The sequence below is a fragment of the Protomyctophum parallelum genome (genome assembly GCF_964188405.1).
Source record: "Protomyctophum parallelum genome assembly, chromosome: 14".
In the NCBI taxonomy this organism is placed as follows: Eukaryota; Metazoa; Chordata; class Actinopteri; order Myctophiformes; family Myctophidae; genus Protomyctophum; species Protomyctophum parallelum.
This window is the reverse complement of record NC_139709.1, coordinates 15,113,795-15,131,662: the sequence shown is the minus strand read 5'-3', so window position 1 is coordinate 15,131,662 and position 17,868 is coordinate 15,113,795. Positions and strand designations below refer to the sequence as shown.

The 17,868-nt window shown below is 45.4% G+C and overlaps 1 protein-coding gene across 3 annotated transcripts in view; it reads right to left on the bottom strand.

Annotated features, from left to right (window-relative positions):
- Positions 1 to 902: 902 nt before the first annotated feature.
- hecw1b (HECT, C2 and WW domain containing E3 ubiquitin protein ligase 1b) overlaps positions 903 to 17,868 on the bottom strand; it is a 48,015-nt gene continuing 31,049 nt past the window's right edge. For 2 of the 3 annotated variants that reach the window (XM_083782155.1, XM_083782156.1), the window contains exons 25-36: positions 16,627 to 16,723; positions 15,741 to 15,824; positions 15,350 to 15,459; positions 14,971 to 15,085; positions 12,298 to 12,411; positions 11,970 to 12,122; positions 11,567 to 11,665; positions 10,060 to 10,189; positions 3,894 to 4,040; positions 3,590 to 3,704; positions 2,899 to 3,097; positions 903 to 1,487 (exon numbers count right to left, since the gene is read on the bottom strand). In XM_083782155.1, the coding sequence (XP_083638281.1) occupies positions 1,376 to 1,487; positions 2,899 to 3,097; positions 3,590 to 3,704; positions 3,894 to 4,040; positions 10,060 to 10,189; positions 11,567 to 11,665; positions 11,970 to 12,122; positions 12,298 to 12,411; positions 14,971 to 15,085; positions 15,350 to 15,459; positions 15,741 to 15,824; positions 16,627 to 16,723 (1,475 nt within the window). In that variant the 3' untranslated portion in view covers positions 903 to 1,375. The remainder of the gene's footprint in view (positions 1,488 to 2,898; positions 3,098 to 3,589; positions 3,705 to 3,893; positions 4,041 to 10,059; positions 10,190 to 11,566; positions 11,666 to 11,969; positions 12,123 to 12,297; positions 12,412 to 14,970; positions 15,086 to 15,349; positions 15,460 to 15,740; positions 15,825 to 16,626; positions 16,724 to 17,868) is intronic. The other variant, XM_083782157.1, reaches the window with a different exon arrangement.

Below are 17,868 nucleotides of genomic sequence, written 5' to 3'. Positions count from 1 at the left end.
TATGACAATGCCAAGTCATATCATAAGGGCTGTTTTACATATTATTTGCATCCAGAATTTTTCATTATCTGTTACCCTGCCTTCAACATTTTAAACCCCAAAATGGAGTGACAATACTGACTTTTCACATTAAAGTGCAGCTCAACAAGCTCCACTGAGGGACTCTGTTCAACCATATATACTAGGGTTTAAGTGGCTCAACTCTGACTTCTTGTTGAATGTTAAACTGCTCTAAAGTTTCACTGTCGTTGACATGTTGCGTCATCCATTGAATCATCCATCCTTTGTCAATAGGGACTTTAAGCAACGACGGCTACGGCAGTCCGCTCCGGCAACCGGAAATGGATCAGTGCTCGATACATAAACCTGCTTGCCATCGCAGCCATTTCTACTACGGCATAACAACGTCATGTCATAACCATGTTTATTGAAATTATAGCTGTCATACATTTACACCGATTGCTCCATCACCTCTCTTATGCTGTGTAATGTGTTGGCATGCTCTGAATGAAAAAATAATACTAACACCATATTGACAATGTTTATTAAAACGGTTTTAGAATAATACAGATTGCTCCAAAACCTTCCTCTTTCCACTGCTGATCATGTCCAGCTCATGTAAGAATTAAGCAATATCTGTGTTTATGTTTGACACATGCTGCATAGACCATCGGAACGAAAGAACCCGTCGCCGACGGCTGTTTGCTTAACGATTTTGACAGCTACGGCGATTTTGTCATAGCCGTACTTCCGCCTAGTGGAGCCGTCCTGAAAACAGTCGTTGCTTAAAGTCCCTAGTACTGAGTAACAGCTGCAATCACACACACAGCCCCTGCAACACCCCAGCAATCTCATACACTCCCTGGGTTGGTAAGTCGCTCAGCATCACAGACAAACAAGACTTTCTCAAGGTTGGTGTTTAATATTGTGTCTCGACTTCATGCGAAATTCAGGTCTCAATCTGGAGAAGCCGTGATTTACAGGTTTGTCACGTCTTTTGTGAAGAATGGACATTCTGAATGTACAACTGTCTTGAGGTGCAACGCAAACAAAATGCAATAAGAAAACATCTTCAGTCAAGCTGACTGGCTACTTCCAGCAAGTGAGAGTAAGAGTGGACTAGCATTGTCCCTGTGTGGTTTGGTAGTGCAGCTCCATCACAGTGACGATTCACATGGAGAATGTGCTGTGCCTGTGACTCTGCATGCCACCCTGCGGACCAGCACTGTGACCCTGGTTTAGGGGACACAAAGCTTTGCTTTGCTCACATCAGTTCAGCACAATTTGTTTTATTTCAGGACAACTCACTGATACAATTTCGCGTGACAGTTTCTTTTTGTGTGTGAGTGTGTGTGTGTGTGTGTGTATGAAGATGCTACTCCAGTCCAAAGGTACTGGTCTCTTCCACGGCGGTGAGCAGTTTGTCATACAGCATGGTGTAGGACGGATAGGGAGGCAGGTCCAGACGATTGAAACACGTGTGAGCCCTAAAAAGCGCACACACACACACACACACACACACACACACACACACACACACACACACACACACACACACACACACACACACACACACACACACACACACACACACACACACACACACACACACACACACACACACACACACACACACACACACGTTATTATTTTTACATTCTCATAAACAACACACAATGAAGGCCATGGTGTTGCCCCTTCTGTTTGGCCTTTCTGCTTTCACAGTGTTTTCTTTCACGATTTTCTTTCTTTCACGATACTATAGGTTCATGAAACGATTTCTTCACAGTGTTTTCTTTTTGGCGGAAGCCACGTGTGATTTCTAACCTGCCATGGGTTCGTTTAAACCCGCCACACATGTCGGGAGCCACAGGTGATTTTTAACCCGCCCCAAGTTAGTTTTAAGTAACCCAGCATGCATGTCGGGTGTTGTCGGACTCACGACTGTAGGACTGTTGGTACAGTATGTCTAACCAACGTACAGTATACACCACCAAGAACACAATCTCCAATTGTTTCTACCAAACCCTCAAAATGCTGTGAGCTTTTAAATTTTTGGATGATGAAATGGTTTGGTTGTGACATGTTGTAGTCAGTTAGTAGCATAGTGTTTTAACATAGTTTTAAATGTAAGCCCTATAATTTGAAGAAATGTAGGATTTTTGCATGCCATCATGTTTTATGGGGCAGTCAGCGCCGTGCCCATTCCTATATCCGGCCCTGGTTTCGACACTTTGATAAAAACGTCTAAAAATAGACGTCTAAAACACGTCTAAAAATAGACGTGTTTTAGACGTCTATTTCAGACGTTTTTTATCCCATTTTTAGAAGCTCGTCTAATAGCCCATACCGTACGGCATACTATAGCACGCCGTTTTTCATCATTTTTGAGGATTTGAAAAAATAAAATAAAAAAACTGATGGGTTATAGCCCATCGTTTTTGTTTTTTTTCTTTTTTTTTTTAAATCCTCAAAAAAATTTGAGGATTTGAAAATAATTAAAAAAAATAAACGATGGGTTATAGCCCATCGTTTTTTGATTATTTTTTCAAATCCTCAAAAATGATGAAAAACGGCGTGCTATAGTACGGTATGGGCTATAGCCCATGGTCAAAAATGGGATAAATAGACGTCTAAAACACGTCTATTTTTTGCCGTGTTTTAGCCGTCTATTTTTAGACGTTTTTATCCCATTTTTAGAAGCTCGTCTAATAACCCATACCGTACGGCATACTATAGCACGCCGTTTTTCATCATTTTTGAGGATTTGAAAAATTAAAAAAAAAAACTGATGGGTTATAGCCCATCGTTTTTTATTTTTAGAATTTTTTTCAACATTTTTTTTTAGTGTTTTTCGACACTTTGTTACTGACTTTCTTTACCCCACAATAATCTGACCTGGGTAGTGCGGTAGTCTTGCCCCACTTCTCTATGCAGAAGCGCCGCAGTCCGTTGGACCCTCGTAGAGCACTGAAGCCATCGTAGGGAACGCTGGACGTCCCCGTCACAAACTGGAGGAGCCTCAGCCGCTGCTCGTTGTTAAAGCGCTCCACCGCCATCCAGAACCAGCGGATCACGATGTGGCCGTCATGGTAACCTGTGTACAACAATATATTCTATAGAATTTCCCAAACACTGGGTTGGGACCCATATGTGTGTTGCAAACCAATTCTTCTGGCTCACAAATATATATAGTTTTAAAAGATATTTTTTAAAGAGAGAAAATAAATAATTAAAAAATAATAATAATAAACTAACATTTTTCAAAACAATGTCATAAATAAATACAGAAATCAAAGAATAAATAAATAACGCTGAAGAAGAATTAGTGAAAAAAAATTCTACTGGTTCTGCCGAGTGAAGACCCGCCCTCGCTGTGGTTGCAGCCAATAACAGTCATTTCATTTCGGGACCGGAAGTTCAAAGATGGCGGATTTCAATTCACAGAAAAAGTAGCTTCAAAACAGTTTGTAGAAACCAATGGGGCTCCCTCTGTCCATACATTTTACAGTCTATGAGACAGACAGACAGACAGACAGACAGACAGACAGACAGACAGACAGACAGACAGACAGACAGACAGACAGACCTCCTCGATACTCTGTGTTGTTCCTCCAGTCGGTCAGGTCGATCTCGGCGGTGCCGGCGATGACCAGCTCCAACTCCCTGGCGTCGAACACTGAAACCATCCTGCTGTCAATCACCTGGACAACACACACATGAACACACGTTAACACACACACACACACACACACACACACACACACACACACACACACACACCACACACACACACACACACACACACACATCAACAAACATGTTGGAAGGCCATTTTAAGAATGGCCTGAATTTCTTTCAAAGAAAAATTACAAAAGAGCACACATACGTACCTCATAGAAGCCCCTGACCAGTGCCTCTGTCTGCTGGACCACACCTCTCTCCACTCTCCATTTGACCATCCGGTCGATGTACTCCTTCTTGTTCTTCTCTGTTACGTTGATGTTGGCCCCGCCCCCCTTCAGCTCTCTCTCTGTCACCTGGAAGACAACACATCTGTCACCTAAGAGACAAAACATCTGTCACCTGGAGGACAAAACATCTGTCACCTAAGAGACAAAACATCTGTCACCTGGAGGACAAAACATCTGTCACCTACGAGACAAAACATCTGTCACCTACGAGACAAAACATCTGTCACCTACGAGACAAAACATCTGTCACCTACGAGACAAAACATCTGTCACCTACGAGACAAAACATCTGTCACCTGGAGGACAAAACATCTGTCACCTGGAGGACAAAACATCTGTCACCTACGAGAAAAAACATCTGTCACCTACGAGACAAAACATCTGTCACCTACGAGACAAAACATCTGTCACCTACGAGACAAAACATCTGTCACCTACGAGACAAAACATCTGTCACCTAAGAGACAAAACATCTGTCACCTGGAGGACAAAACATCTGTCACCTACGAGACAAAACATCTGTCACCTACGAGACAAAACATCTGTCACCTACGAGACAAAACATCTGTCACCTACGAGACAAAACATCTGTCACCTACGAGACAAAACATCTGTCACCTGGAGGACAAAACATCTGTCACCTGGAGGACAAAACATCTGTCACCTACGAGAAAAAACATCTGTCACCTACGAGACAAAACATCTGTCACCTACGAGACAAAACATCTGTCACCTACGAGACAAAACATCTGTCACCTGGAGGACAAAACATCTGTCACCTACGAGACAAAACATCTGTCACCTGGAAGCAAAACGCAAGTTATGTATACAACTATGGTTCTATGAATACCGGATGACCGCCAGAGGACGGTGTTTTCAACACCTGGATATACATCGCGCGCACGCGCAGAGGTCGAATATTAATACCAACAATGTCACTCGTGACCCCCTGTGGGCGTACCGATATAGGTGCCCAGTTCACAGGGTTCACCCTTATGAAAACTTTTCGTCAGGATTCCGAGTGACAATGAACTCTGGCGGTCATCCGGTATTCATAGAACCATAGTTATATACATAACTTGCGTTCTATTTCATACCTACTGACCGCCAGAGGACGGTGTTTTCAACACCTGGATGACTCATACCAACATGGTCACGAGGAATCTGCGCTTACCGAGGTCGGTTTGCATATCTAATGGACAGCCAAACAGCCGTCACCACAGGGTGAGGGAGAGTCCGGTTGGCTGACTCTTGGCAAAAGCCCAAAACAGATGGAGCCCATTTGGCTGCACTGCAGCACAGATGTCCACCCCCTGGTCTGGCATGTCAAAATGCCTCTGGGGAGGCCTTGAGGCCTACTGAAGAAATCTACCTTAAATGCCTGCACATACCTGAAACAGTAACCCAACCGTATCCACGGTGGTAGGCAGAATTCTGGGGTTTGAGGTCCAGAAATTATAGACAGGACATGTAAAAGGGTGCAATGAAAGCAGCCCTAGAGAAGCAACTGTCTATGTCGCTTCGGTGTGCCCAACAACCAGAGGGAGTGGCTGGCAGCACTGTACTCGTCCAAGACGAGACAGGTCAGTGGAAGCTGTCCGGCAGCCCCCCATTAACCCTAAGAGTTTAAGCAAGGCCATGCTTGCGGACCATTCTCAATCTGGCACCGCCTGGAGCACATCCACTGTGCCCAGCATACATGACCAGAGGCAGCTGGTAGGTCTGAGATCGAGGATCAGGCGAAAACCACCAACGTCATCAGTCACAACATGAATCAAGGATAAACCTTCAGTTGAACCAAGTTGCTTGTTCACCGTGCACTATGCTGCAAGGTCTGTTGGGTAGCAGGCCCAAACATCCAGCCTGGAACGACAGGCAGAGTGTTAAGTGTCCCAATGTACTTCCCTGTTAGAATGCTGAGTCTATAATCGATGTGCAAGCTAGCTCAGCTGTACAGTTGCACATACGTAACATGTGTCCCCTGCATTTACCCATCATATTGCTACTAGGAGCAATGAGCAGCCATTCTACAGCGCTCGGGGAGCAATTAGGGGCTCAGACCGCGACACACATGGACACATTGCTGGCCGGATCTGGCATTGAACCCTGGACATCCAGGGGCTCTAGGTCGCCAGGCGGGCTCAGTAACCCGCCATGGCCGCCCCTCGGGGCCACACTAGGCCCCAACATCATCAGGGTAGTTAGTTACCACGTAAGCCAATGCCTAGAACAAGCATCATCCATAGGTGCCGTGCCATCCAGGCCAGAGGGCCAGGATGAGGTGACCATTAAGGGTCCGTTTAAAACGTCCCAGTCCAGCTGCCGTGGCATGGATCTAGTTGGCAGACCAGTGACTCTAAACTGCGTGCGGCCATGGGCAATAGCCATACTAGCTCAAAGGCTTCATCTAGTGAGAGAAGCAATGCTGGCATTAAGTCCAGGGTTAGGGACCCTGTCTCGGTTACCCACAGAAGGCAATCTAAAAGGTCAGTGCTACTCATCACAGACCATGAGTAGCGGCTCTGAAAACAGCAGTGAAAAGAACAGCACCCATTTATCCGTGGGAGGCAAATCAGCCACCACCACAGCCAACACAGTTGACATACATGCCAGCAGTATGCAGCCACAACATCAATATCTTCAAAATGGCCTTTGATCACCTTGGGATCCCCCAGAATGAAGTTACTAATGCTGATCTGGAGAGGAAGTCTGCAGCACTCGGTGTGGAGCCGTTTCCCTCGCGACCAGACTAAGGATAAGCGGTTGGAGATGGATGGAAGAATGAACCACGGCCATAGCCTGTGTCCGGCACCCAAGTCGAAACACGACAACAGGCGCAAGTAATGGACCTCCTATGTGGGAGGACCAGCATGTTGCACTAATCCATGAACGGCAGCAGAGCGAGACACTAAATACTACTGGTTATGTAGTTGTAGCGAAAGAGCGAGAATCACTCAAGCTACAGTGTCAAGTAGTGCCCTAGTATAGTGGCAAAGCCAAACACTTGGACTGTCATATACAACCATTTTAATACCAAGCATATTAGTAATATCTGAACAGCAGCAGAGTGATGTACACTCAAGCTATGACAGCAAGCAGTATACTGCACATGTCGAAGCAGTAGTGAGTACCAGGTACACAATGTCGTGGTTATACGAAGATCTAGCCCTCGGCAGTTCGCTATGGGGCGCGTCCAACTTGGGCGCGGGCAACAGAAGCACTTATAGTACCCTCACATTCTATTAAGTATATAAGAGAATGGGCCTCTTTTGAGTCATGACGTAGTACGTGCCCTCTCGAGCGAGGGCATACAATCACATACTCGCACATGCCTCGCTTATATCTTATATAACCACGGTTACTGTGTAACCTCCAGATAATGGCAGCATAGCAAAACACACTCGGTGCTTATACTAGATGAAGCGGTGGAGCGAGACACACTCTCAGTGCTTATACTAGTCAATGGCACACCGTGACAGTAGTTCCCACGCTGAACGACGACAGCGGGCAGCGGAGCGAGGGACACTCTCTTAATGCCTATATGGGCAGTGCTTATACTAGATGAAGCGGTGGAGCAAGACACACTCTCAGTGCTTATGTTAGAGGATGCGGTGGAGCGAGACACACTCTCAGCGTTTGTTAGATGCCGCGGTGGAGCGAGACACACTCTCAGCGTTTGTTAGATGCCGCGGTGGAGCGAGACACACTCTCAGCGTTTCTGTTAGATGAAGCAGTGGAGCGAAACACACTCTCAGTGCTTATACTAGTCGACGGTACACCGTGACAGTAGTTCCCATGCTGAACCACGACAGCAGGCTGCGGAGCGAGGGACACTCTCTTAATGCCTATATGGGCACAGTGCTTATACTAGATGAAGCGGTGGAGCGAGACACACTCTCAGTGCTTATACTAGTCAATGGCACACCGTGACAGTAGTTCCCACGCTGAACGATGACAGCGGGCAGGGGAGCGAGGGACACTCTCTTAATGCCTATATGGGCACAGTGCTTATACTAGATGAAGCGGTGGAGCGAAACACACTCTCAGTGCTTATACTAGTCGACGGTACACCGTGACAGTAGTTCCCATGTTGAACCACGACAGCAGGCAGCGGAGCGAGGGACACTCTCTTAATGCCTATATGGGCAAAATGTAATTCCTGGAAACGCCACTGCCCATGCCAAGTAGACAGTTTGATAACCACGCAATGGTAAAGCGATAGACGCTTGAACCATTATATTAGTAATTATACTGCCAAGCACAAACGGGTAGGCTATTACCCGAACAGCAGCTGAGCGGATCACACTCAAGCTATGAGATACAAGCACTATGCGTATCTCAGATAGCAGTATACACTCAAGTTAAGCTGTGATGTTAGGCACTCTGCACACAGTGACAACATTGTCATATTCCTGCTTGATATAACGAGCAAAACCAACTAGCAAGTCAGCACTGAGCTGCGTTTACAACTTGACATGCATTTTGAAAAGTTTGTTCCTTAACCAGAAATCGTCTGGGGAGGAGCGCTCATTAACGTCACGACCACACAAACCTCTTCTTGGTACACATCGTTGCAAGTGCAACCAAGCGCCACATATATGTGGTAGACTGCACATCTGCGACAGAGCGAAACACACTCTTCTTGCAGAAAACACGTGGAGAGGAGTGGTCATTCAACATGACTAGCGTCGCGGCAGTCGCTCTATCGAGGCGAGGCACACCTCTACGAGCCCATAGTTACCGACGCCATAAAACATTGCTGTTGCTCATTTAGCATCGTGCGGCCATTCAACATGGAGTATTGATTAATAGTCAAATAAGCGCCGCCGCGGTCGCTGTCGAGGCGAAGCATACCTCTGCGACCACACCAACAGCACCACGAAACATTAAGTTAGCTCTTGGTTAGTGAACACACAACCGCTAACCCTTAATGCATTAGTCGGGAGGATGGACGGCCAATGCCGCCACCGACAATTCAACAAATCATATAAGTTGGATTTCAGCGAGCAAACACTGTCACCAACCCAATGTAACGCCACACAGCAAAGCGAAGATAACGCAAGGCTGTAGCAGGCACGCCCGCCGGGCAAGTAAAGTAACACACAACTTACCTGTAGAAAATAAAGTCCAACCTAATAGTTGGACCAGGGAGCCCGGCGGGGAATTATCGCCGCCATGCCGCCTCTGGAGGACGCAAGGCAGCTCCAACCGAACGGTTACGATTACGAGGCTTATTAGGCATGGCCAGCGTCGAGAGCCCCCCCCCCCCCATACAGCCTCGAAGGGCTAGCAGGGCAGGAGCTCAATAAAATAAATCGACCTGCGCTCAAAGGCGAAAAGATGAAAGAGGGTGAACCCTGTGAACTGGGCACCTATATCGGTACGCCCACAGGGGGTCACGAGTGACATTGTTGGTATTAATATTCAACCTCTGCGCATGCGCGCGATGTATATCCAGGTGTTGAAAACACCGTCCTCTGGCGGTCAGTAGGTATGAAATAGAACATCTGTTACCTGAAGGACAAAACATCTGTCACCTACGACACAAAACATCTGTTACCTGGAGGACAAAACATCTGTCACCTGGAGGACAAAACATCTGTCACCTGGAGGACAACACATCTGTCACCTACGAGACAAAACATCTGTCACCTGGAGGACAAAACATCTGTCACCTGGAGGACAAAACATCTGTCACCTGGAGGACAACACATCTGTCACCTGGAAGACAAAACATCTGTCACCTGGAAGACAAAACATCTGTCACCTGGAAGACAAAACATCTGTCACCTGGAAGACAACACATCTGTCACCTGGAATACAACACATCTGTCACCTGGAGGACAAAACATCTGTCACCTGGAGGACAACACATCTGTCACCTGGAAGACAACACATCTGTCACCTGGAAGACAACACATCTCACTGGAAGACAACACATCTGTCACCTGGAAGACAACACATCTGTCACCTGGAAGACAACACATCTGTCACCTGGAAGACAACACATCTGTCACCTGGAAGACAACAGGAGTCCAGGTGGTTCCATGAGTACACAGCTGACATAGAGAGACAGTGCACTGACCTGTCCAAACACCTCCTCGTTGACAGTGAAGGTCAGCTCAAGGACGTCAGTGATGTCGTTGTCCTTCATCCACTGCAGGGACTGATGGAACTCCTCATCCAGGTACTCCAGGTCACTGAGATCTGTCGCTCTGCATGCACACAAATTTAGTTAGTGTAGTGTGTGTGTGTGCCCATGTGTGTGTGCCCGTGCATGCGCGTGTGTGTTTGTGTGTCTGTGCGTGTGTCCATACTGTGTGTGTGTGTGTGTGTGTGTGTAGGGCCGCTTTTTATGTAGTCCGGGCCCTGTCTCGCAGCCCCCCCTCCCTTTTTAATAGGCTTATAAATGTTAACAATCACTTTCCATCTGAGACCTCAAATATATAGTTTTGCTGACATGTTTATATATTTCACATTTAGTACTCGCTGAAATTGCGTGTATGCGTCCAAAAATCTAGATTTGCTTACATGATGCATGGATATATTTCACATTTTGTAGCCTACTCGCGTCATTTCAAGCGCAGTGGTGATCATGTGTATGGTGGATGGTGTGCGACTGTGCGAGGGGCAGGCGGGCAGCCCGGCAGTGTGGTGGTGGGAAACTTGAAAGACACAAAGTCGAGTTGCAAAGAAAAAAAGAAGAGTTCAGGACCTCGCTGAGAGTTTAATACATTCATTACAAAAAGCATCGATCCAACCGCCCCAATCAGCTGCGGGGCCCCACGTCGAGACAACCGAAAAATGATGTCTGCAGCTGACGGTCATATGAGGCACTGCGAGGCCCGTATTCATAATCATATCAGGAGGAATGTGATATTTATATTAGCAGCAGCAGGCTGCAGCTAGGCTATTCGCTGAGCTGCGGTTTCTCAACATAAAGAGGAACGGGACTGTAACGGGACATCATATATTCCCTGTGAAGTTGCCCAGGGGGTCCCCGTCACAGTTGCAATGTTGCACATGGGGAGCCGGTCCGCCAACCAAGTTAAAAATGACACAGGATTATCAATACATTATTTCAGAATTTGCTGCAAGGAAAGCCAGGAAGATTGAGGAAAATGTAATTCTTTGCTGCTTGTGAGTAACATCCGAATGCTTAATATTTGTCAATTCTCTCTCTCTCTCTCTCTCTCTCTCTCTCACAATGTTTAGCGCAGTGGTCGGGCCACACACTGCTGTTGTTCGCAGCGCATCTTGATCCAATAACACCCACCGCCCACCTGAATGTGTGAATCACTTACCTTATTGCTTATGCTGGTTTTGTAGAAATAAATCCAAAGTTTGTCATATTATATTTTAAACTAGCTGGTCAGTCAGTATGTGCAGACTAGAGTAAGAATTAAGGAGCGCTGCTCTGCTTGCTCTGCTGCTTAAATTGATATGACCTCGATATGCCATATGCGCAATTAACTGACTGGCAAGACAATTAGTTATTGGCAGCACATTGAGCATACCTGCATGTGTGCGTGCATACGACATACGTGTGTGTGTGTGTGTGTGTGTGTGTGTGTGTGTGTGTGCACGCTTACAGTCTGAGCAGTGCCTTATAGAAAGGCCTGGTGAAGAATGCATCCAGCAGGTACTGATGGATCAGAGCCAATCCCAGAATACGACCACTGAAACGGAACCTAACACACACACACACACACACACACACACACACACACACACACAATACAGAACGGTTGTGATTAATTAGGCACATAATGATTCACTGAACGTTTTTTTAAACAATTTTACTTTCAAATTAAAAAAACTATTATCTATCTTACAAAAATCATGTATTTTTAACAACGGCATTTATTTTATCCTCTTTTATTTTATTTTATCCTATTCAATACTATCAAATTATAAATTAAACAATGTTTTACACAGTTACAAAGTTACATACTATGCCGTTCTTTAGCTAGTATATTGGAACTATAATCGCACCATTCCAGGTGGTTTTCCACGAAGGCAGACATGGGGCTGATCTGGACAGTGTAGGTGTCGTTGGCCGAGTACTCAAACAGGCCGTAGTACGGATTGAACAACTCCTGAGACAACAAGAAGAAGAACTCTCGGGACGGGCCGCTGTAGTCTAGCCTGCAGAGACACGCACACATGCACGCACACACACAGTGATAAAGGTGACAGTGTGTGGTGACAAACCACACACTGGCTCAAGACCTGAGAGAGAAAATGGACGTTTTGCCCGGGACCAAGTGAAAATAGGAAATATCTCAAATAACTGCAAACCAGGTGAGTAAATGTTATTTACCCCTCCTCTCCCGTGAAGGTGATGTACAGTTTGTTCCTCTGCAGTTCTTTACGTGAGTAGGCAATCACCTGGTTGAAGGTCCCCTCTAGAAGATTGTCCCTACGCACCACCAACCTGGAAGCACACACATAATATTACTACCACCATCCTGACACCATTATAAATAGGCTAATATTACAACCACACCAAACTGTAAGCACAAACATCTTAACTATAAATGCACCAAGTCTCTATGCGAGTGTGCGTATGTCTGTAATCCACGTAACTCGAACCGTTCGCCCCACCGACTTCAAATTCGACATGCGCGTTCCACACCCCCACAGGGAGTGCAGTGCCCAGGGCCAGACTCCATATTTGGGCATGCCTAACAAAGAACTCCATAGATGGGAATAAAAGGGACACAGACATAATATCTGGGTGGGGCATGGATTTCCAACTTGCATCGTTCTAAGTAGACCAGTGCCCAATGGGCACTGCTGTAGAGGCTCCAACGGACACCACTCTAGTAATACATAATATTACTACCACCAAGCTGTAGCACATACATAATACTAGCCTGAAAGAACGCTCCCTTTCCAAGGCATAGAGGGGTGGATTCAAACTAGGGTGACCAGATCCCAACTAACCAGATGTGGGACAAAGAGTGTGTTTGTGTGGGACAATGTGGGACACATGCGGGGTTGTGTCGTGCGTGTGAATAATGTGTATACGAAAACAAAAATAATAACATTTCTATTCTGCCCCTCACATAGCATATCTATGCTTTGCCATCTGGTTGATTCAGTAGCACATAATAGGACTATGATGATAATAACTATAATAGAACTACTATGCAACTAAAAGAAACTTAACAGAAATGCATTTAATTGAACTATTATTGGACAAATAGGACAATAGACCAACCAATACACAATACACCAACGACCAACCAACCAACCAATACAACTGGACCAACCAACCAACCAACCAACCAACCAAGGGGCTTTGATTTGATTGTGATTTGTGAAGGCATGAATTACAACCTATAAATAAACGTTTACTTTATCAAAGTATCCTCCTCCTAACAAAGCCAACTACTGCAAATTATTTTGAAATTATACAGGTAAAACAAATAAAATATATAATAAATTAAACCAGAAATATAAATCAAAATTGGTCAGCATTGGAGGCAACTCATAATAAATTAAATTGTAAACACCACCATAGCAGCATAGCCAGGATATACACTTTTTAGGTGTTTATGTTGTCCATTACAAGTCTGAACGTCTCTCAGTTAGTCAGTTGTACTGTGTGGTAAACACTAGTTATTTCAGCTGCTGTTACTTTTTCTTTTTGTTTGGTTTTAGTACAAACGTGTCCATGTACCGTGAAGCCTCCTTTTGATCAAAACGTTGCTTCACGTCGTTATTCTCCTCCTACGTGTGTCACTGAGAAACGACTCTAATTACAAATGTCACAGACTAACAGAAGACTCTTTCAATATGCCTTGCACTGTCTGCATGGCTTCTTCACCCACGGATAAATAGTTCCCCTGTGCTTGTTGTAACTGCACTTCATTTTCTTCCCCTTTCTCCTCGTTGTACTGTGTTTCGTGCGTTGTTTTGTTTTGGTGGGTGTTCACTAAACTAGTATCCGCGCCACATTGACTTGGGGCGCGTTCGGAAATAGCCACTGAGCCCACTGTGCAATGCAAACTAATAGGCGAGTGTGCTCCGGTGTGGTAAGTCCGAACGCGCCCTTGATTTCCCCCTCTCTGCCCGGCTGTTTGATTGACAGCCAATCCTACCTACCTACACGCACACACACAGTCACGGCCCGCCCCCTGGCTCCGCTGTTCTCCCACAGACCCACAGCGCACATTTGAAAACTGGAGCCTGTCTATCATAATGCGGGACAACGTCTCAATTTGCGGGACGCATGAAAAGTCATTGAAATGCGGGACAATCCCGCACAAATCGGGACATCTGGTCACCCTAATTCAAACTAGTGCTGGAAACAGACGCCGGCTTCCTATTGGTTCACCAACCTACGTATGTGCCCGCCTTGTAAAATACTTACGCAGCATTGCCCTCCATGCCCTTGCCCCACAGTACTTGACTGACCTCCTCAAGGACTACACCCCTGAGCAGAACCTGAGGCCTTCAGAAATGGAACTCCTCACCATCCGTCACGCAAAACGGCGGACTTTCGGCGATAGAGCCTTCTACGTGGCAGCCCCTGCCCTCTGGAACTCTCTCCCCTTGGAGATCCGCCAGACTCCTACATTGAACTCTTTCAAGTCTGCACTGAAGAGACATTTGTTCACTTTGGCTTTTGGCAAGTAGTTTTGTTTTTTGTTTGTTTTTTGTCTTGTAAAGCGTCCTTGGGTTTCTTGAAAGGCGCTATATAAATCCAAGTTATTATTATTATTATTACACGTGGATGTTTGTAAATTGCAATTGTCCTATTGCGTTTTTTTGTGATTGAACTGGAACAGAACAACTTGAGTTGAAGGGTTAAAAGTGATAACTTATAAGTTTCGAAGAGTGCAAGGGCTACAGTGTTGATACCAAACAATGTGTATTTCCCATTGTATGTTTACATGGTTGTTTGTTTATTTTTCAATATAAGAGCCGGCAATCATTTTACATTTAACCCCTTTTAACTCATTTAGCATTCCCCACATAGTCTTACTTGATCTTCCCAGGTCCTTGTCCGTAACCTTTGGCCTCCAGCTTCCTGTAGAAGTTTCGTAATTTGGCCTCAAAGTCTCGTCTGTAGGGGGCTGGCGCCCTGGCCCTTTGTGTACCTGTACACGCACGCACGCACACACACACACACACACACACACACACACACACACATCCGCCAAAAAAATACCTCACTGTCACACCAGAGAAACCTAAATTGCACACATACAGTAAGGTTCACCTCAGCAGTGTCACAGGAGTGTTTAACACTTAACACTTAGTTTCAGATTCTAGAAGGTTTTGGGTTACCCATCATATTGGAAATGAGCCACAATGTGTGTCTGTCATGTACTGTAGGTGCAGGATGTCAGTAGAGCACGCACCTTTACCTGGAGAGCTGTGTGGAGAGGAACCTGGAGAGCAGCGAGGAGAGAAGGTGATGCCAGGATGGACGGATAGAGGGACGTACGACATGATGTCCTCCTCAAATAAACTGAAACATACACGCATCACATGATGTCCTCCTCAAATAAACTGAAACATACACGCATCACATGATGTCCTCCTCACTTCACGTCTGCTATACAATTACAATACCAGTGGATCTCAAACATTTTACGTTCAAGGACCATCATAACCCTTACGGGTCCATTTGTCCACTCTCAGTGTTACAGACCTGTAAAGGTCCATTTGGAACCTGCTGTATGAGGGCAGGGAGGAAAAGAAAGATGAGTAACATGACCACACCCACCTTAGTAACATGACCACACCCACCTGAGTAACATGACCAGGTCAGCATCACAAGACATCTTCTCCAGCCGCTGGGTTCCCTCTGTCCTGATATAGTGGATCTTCTCTCTGCACGCACACACATACGCATGGCACGCGTCGCACATACATACATGCACAATCACACACAGCGCAATAACGCACACACATGCACGCACAACCACACATGCACGCACACACAAAAATCCCATCACACTCCGAAAGAGCACTCATCCCTCCAAACACAATTATATTGCACGGCTTGGTTGAATGCTTGATTCTGATTGGTCAATAACTGAATTCAGCAGACCAAGGAGCTGAGAGAGAAAGATGAAGTAGATGTTCTATAACATTGTGTTGCAGATTAAACTATTTTATAGATTCCATAGATAGTTGCATAGACTTGTTCGACAGCACTAATTATCATCAGTGTTGTGTAAATGAATACTTAGTAAACTTGACCTTTCACTCTGTACTTGGTCTGCTCTCTACACAAACCCCCTATGTAAACAGCATAAGGGGTAAAAGGATAACACAAAAAAAGCCAAAGAGAATTGTTTTGATACTATTCTGATACTATTTGGGACGACAATTCCTTTTTTTCTTTACAGTATGTATGCTTTGTGACTCAGTTTTCTACACTTTGGTCAATTTTGATTGTTTTTTAATTATTTTCTATGAATAACAATTGAATTGATGCTACTGTAGGTGGTGTGGTGTGCTATCAGTCAGGTGACTGCTAGGAGGTGGTGTGTAATCTGTCAGTCAGGTGAATGCTAGGCTGTGATGTGTGATCTATCAGTCAGGTGAATGCTAGGCTGTGATGTGTGATCTATCAGTCAGGCGAATGCTAGGCTGTGATGTCAGTGAGGTGAATGCAACAGTAGGCTACCTGAGGGAGTGGTTCCTGGTCAGAGCAGGCTGACGTTCAGTCAGAATGTCCAGGATTCCAGGCTGCCGCAGGAACGCCACAATCTTCTCATTATAGGCTAGAGGACACAATGGAATGGAGACACAGTTGACTATTAAGCCCTTTTGGGCGGAAACCCCTTTTGGTGTTGATGAATATGAGATTCCATAATTCTGCAATATTACATGCTCTTGTGTCCTTCTGCCTTTTGCAATTTGCATAGCCTACTACAGTAGACCTATTTTTGGTGATTAGCACCTACGAGGGTGTCGGCCGAGAAGGAGACGAATTCCGGTGGCTATTTGTATAACAAAGGAGTTTGAGACAGACTGGTTGATCAAACACTTGCCACTAATAATATGCAAACCAATGTCGACCCCCACGCCAATGTAGAGTGCTTAAAGTAGTGACCAAGAGTACAATCAGTTGTCAGTCGGGGCGCAAGCCTACGTGGGGAGACGTGAGCCACTTTGCTGGCTGGCGTGAGCTTAATTATGCTATGCTTCACTGCTGTGCTGTACTTCGTTGAAATAAACATCATGGAACTTCATCTCGTCTCATGTCTGCCGTGCACATTTACTCCTCTGTATGGTATGAAATATACTTCAGTGTTTTAAACATTATGTTATAATTTAGCCATTGAAAAATAGCAGATCTACAAGCTCATAGCGTGCCACCGAGTGGCGCGCTACGTGCTTGTAGATCTGCTATTTTCGAAAAATCGTGAAAATGTGCCTCAAATTTCAGTTTTTAACTCAAATCTTTGCTTCTGGAGGGTCCCTACATGGAACAACATATTTTCAGATGGGGGTCGGTGGCATATTAGGCCTACATAATACTTTTTGGGGTCCTGAAACATGAAATATTGAGAACATTTTAAAAAGTCGTTTTTCTTTATTTCGATGTCAGGCCTTAACCAGATGAACCCCAGCATCCCTATGCTGGCGGAAACATCCCTATGCTGGGGGAAACATTCCCTATGCTGGGGGAAACATTCCCTATGCTGGTGGAAACATTCCCTATGCTGGGGAAACATTCCCTATGCTGGGGGAAACATTCCCTATGCTGGGGGAAACATTCCCCTATGCTGGCGGAAACATTCCCTATGCTGGGGGAAACATTCCCAAGCAATATTTCCGGCAAAGAGATTCTGTATAAAAGCAGAACAGTAGAGTGGTGGCCTTTTGCTCTATTTACTATTCATCAAATGACTCACAGGTTTAA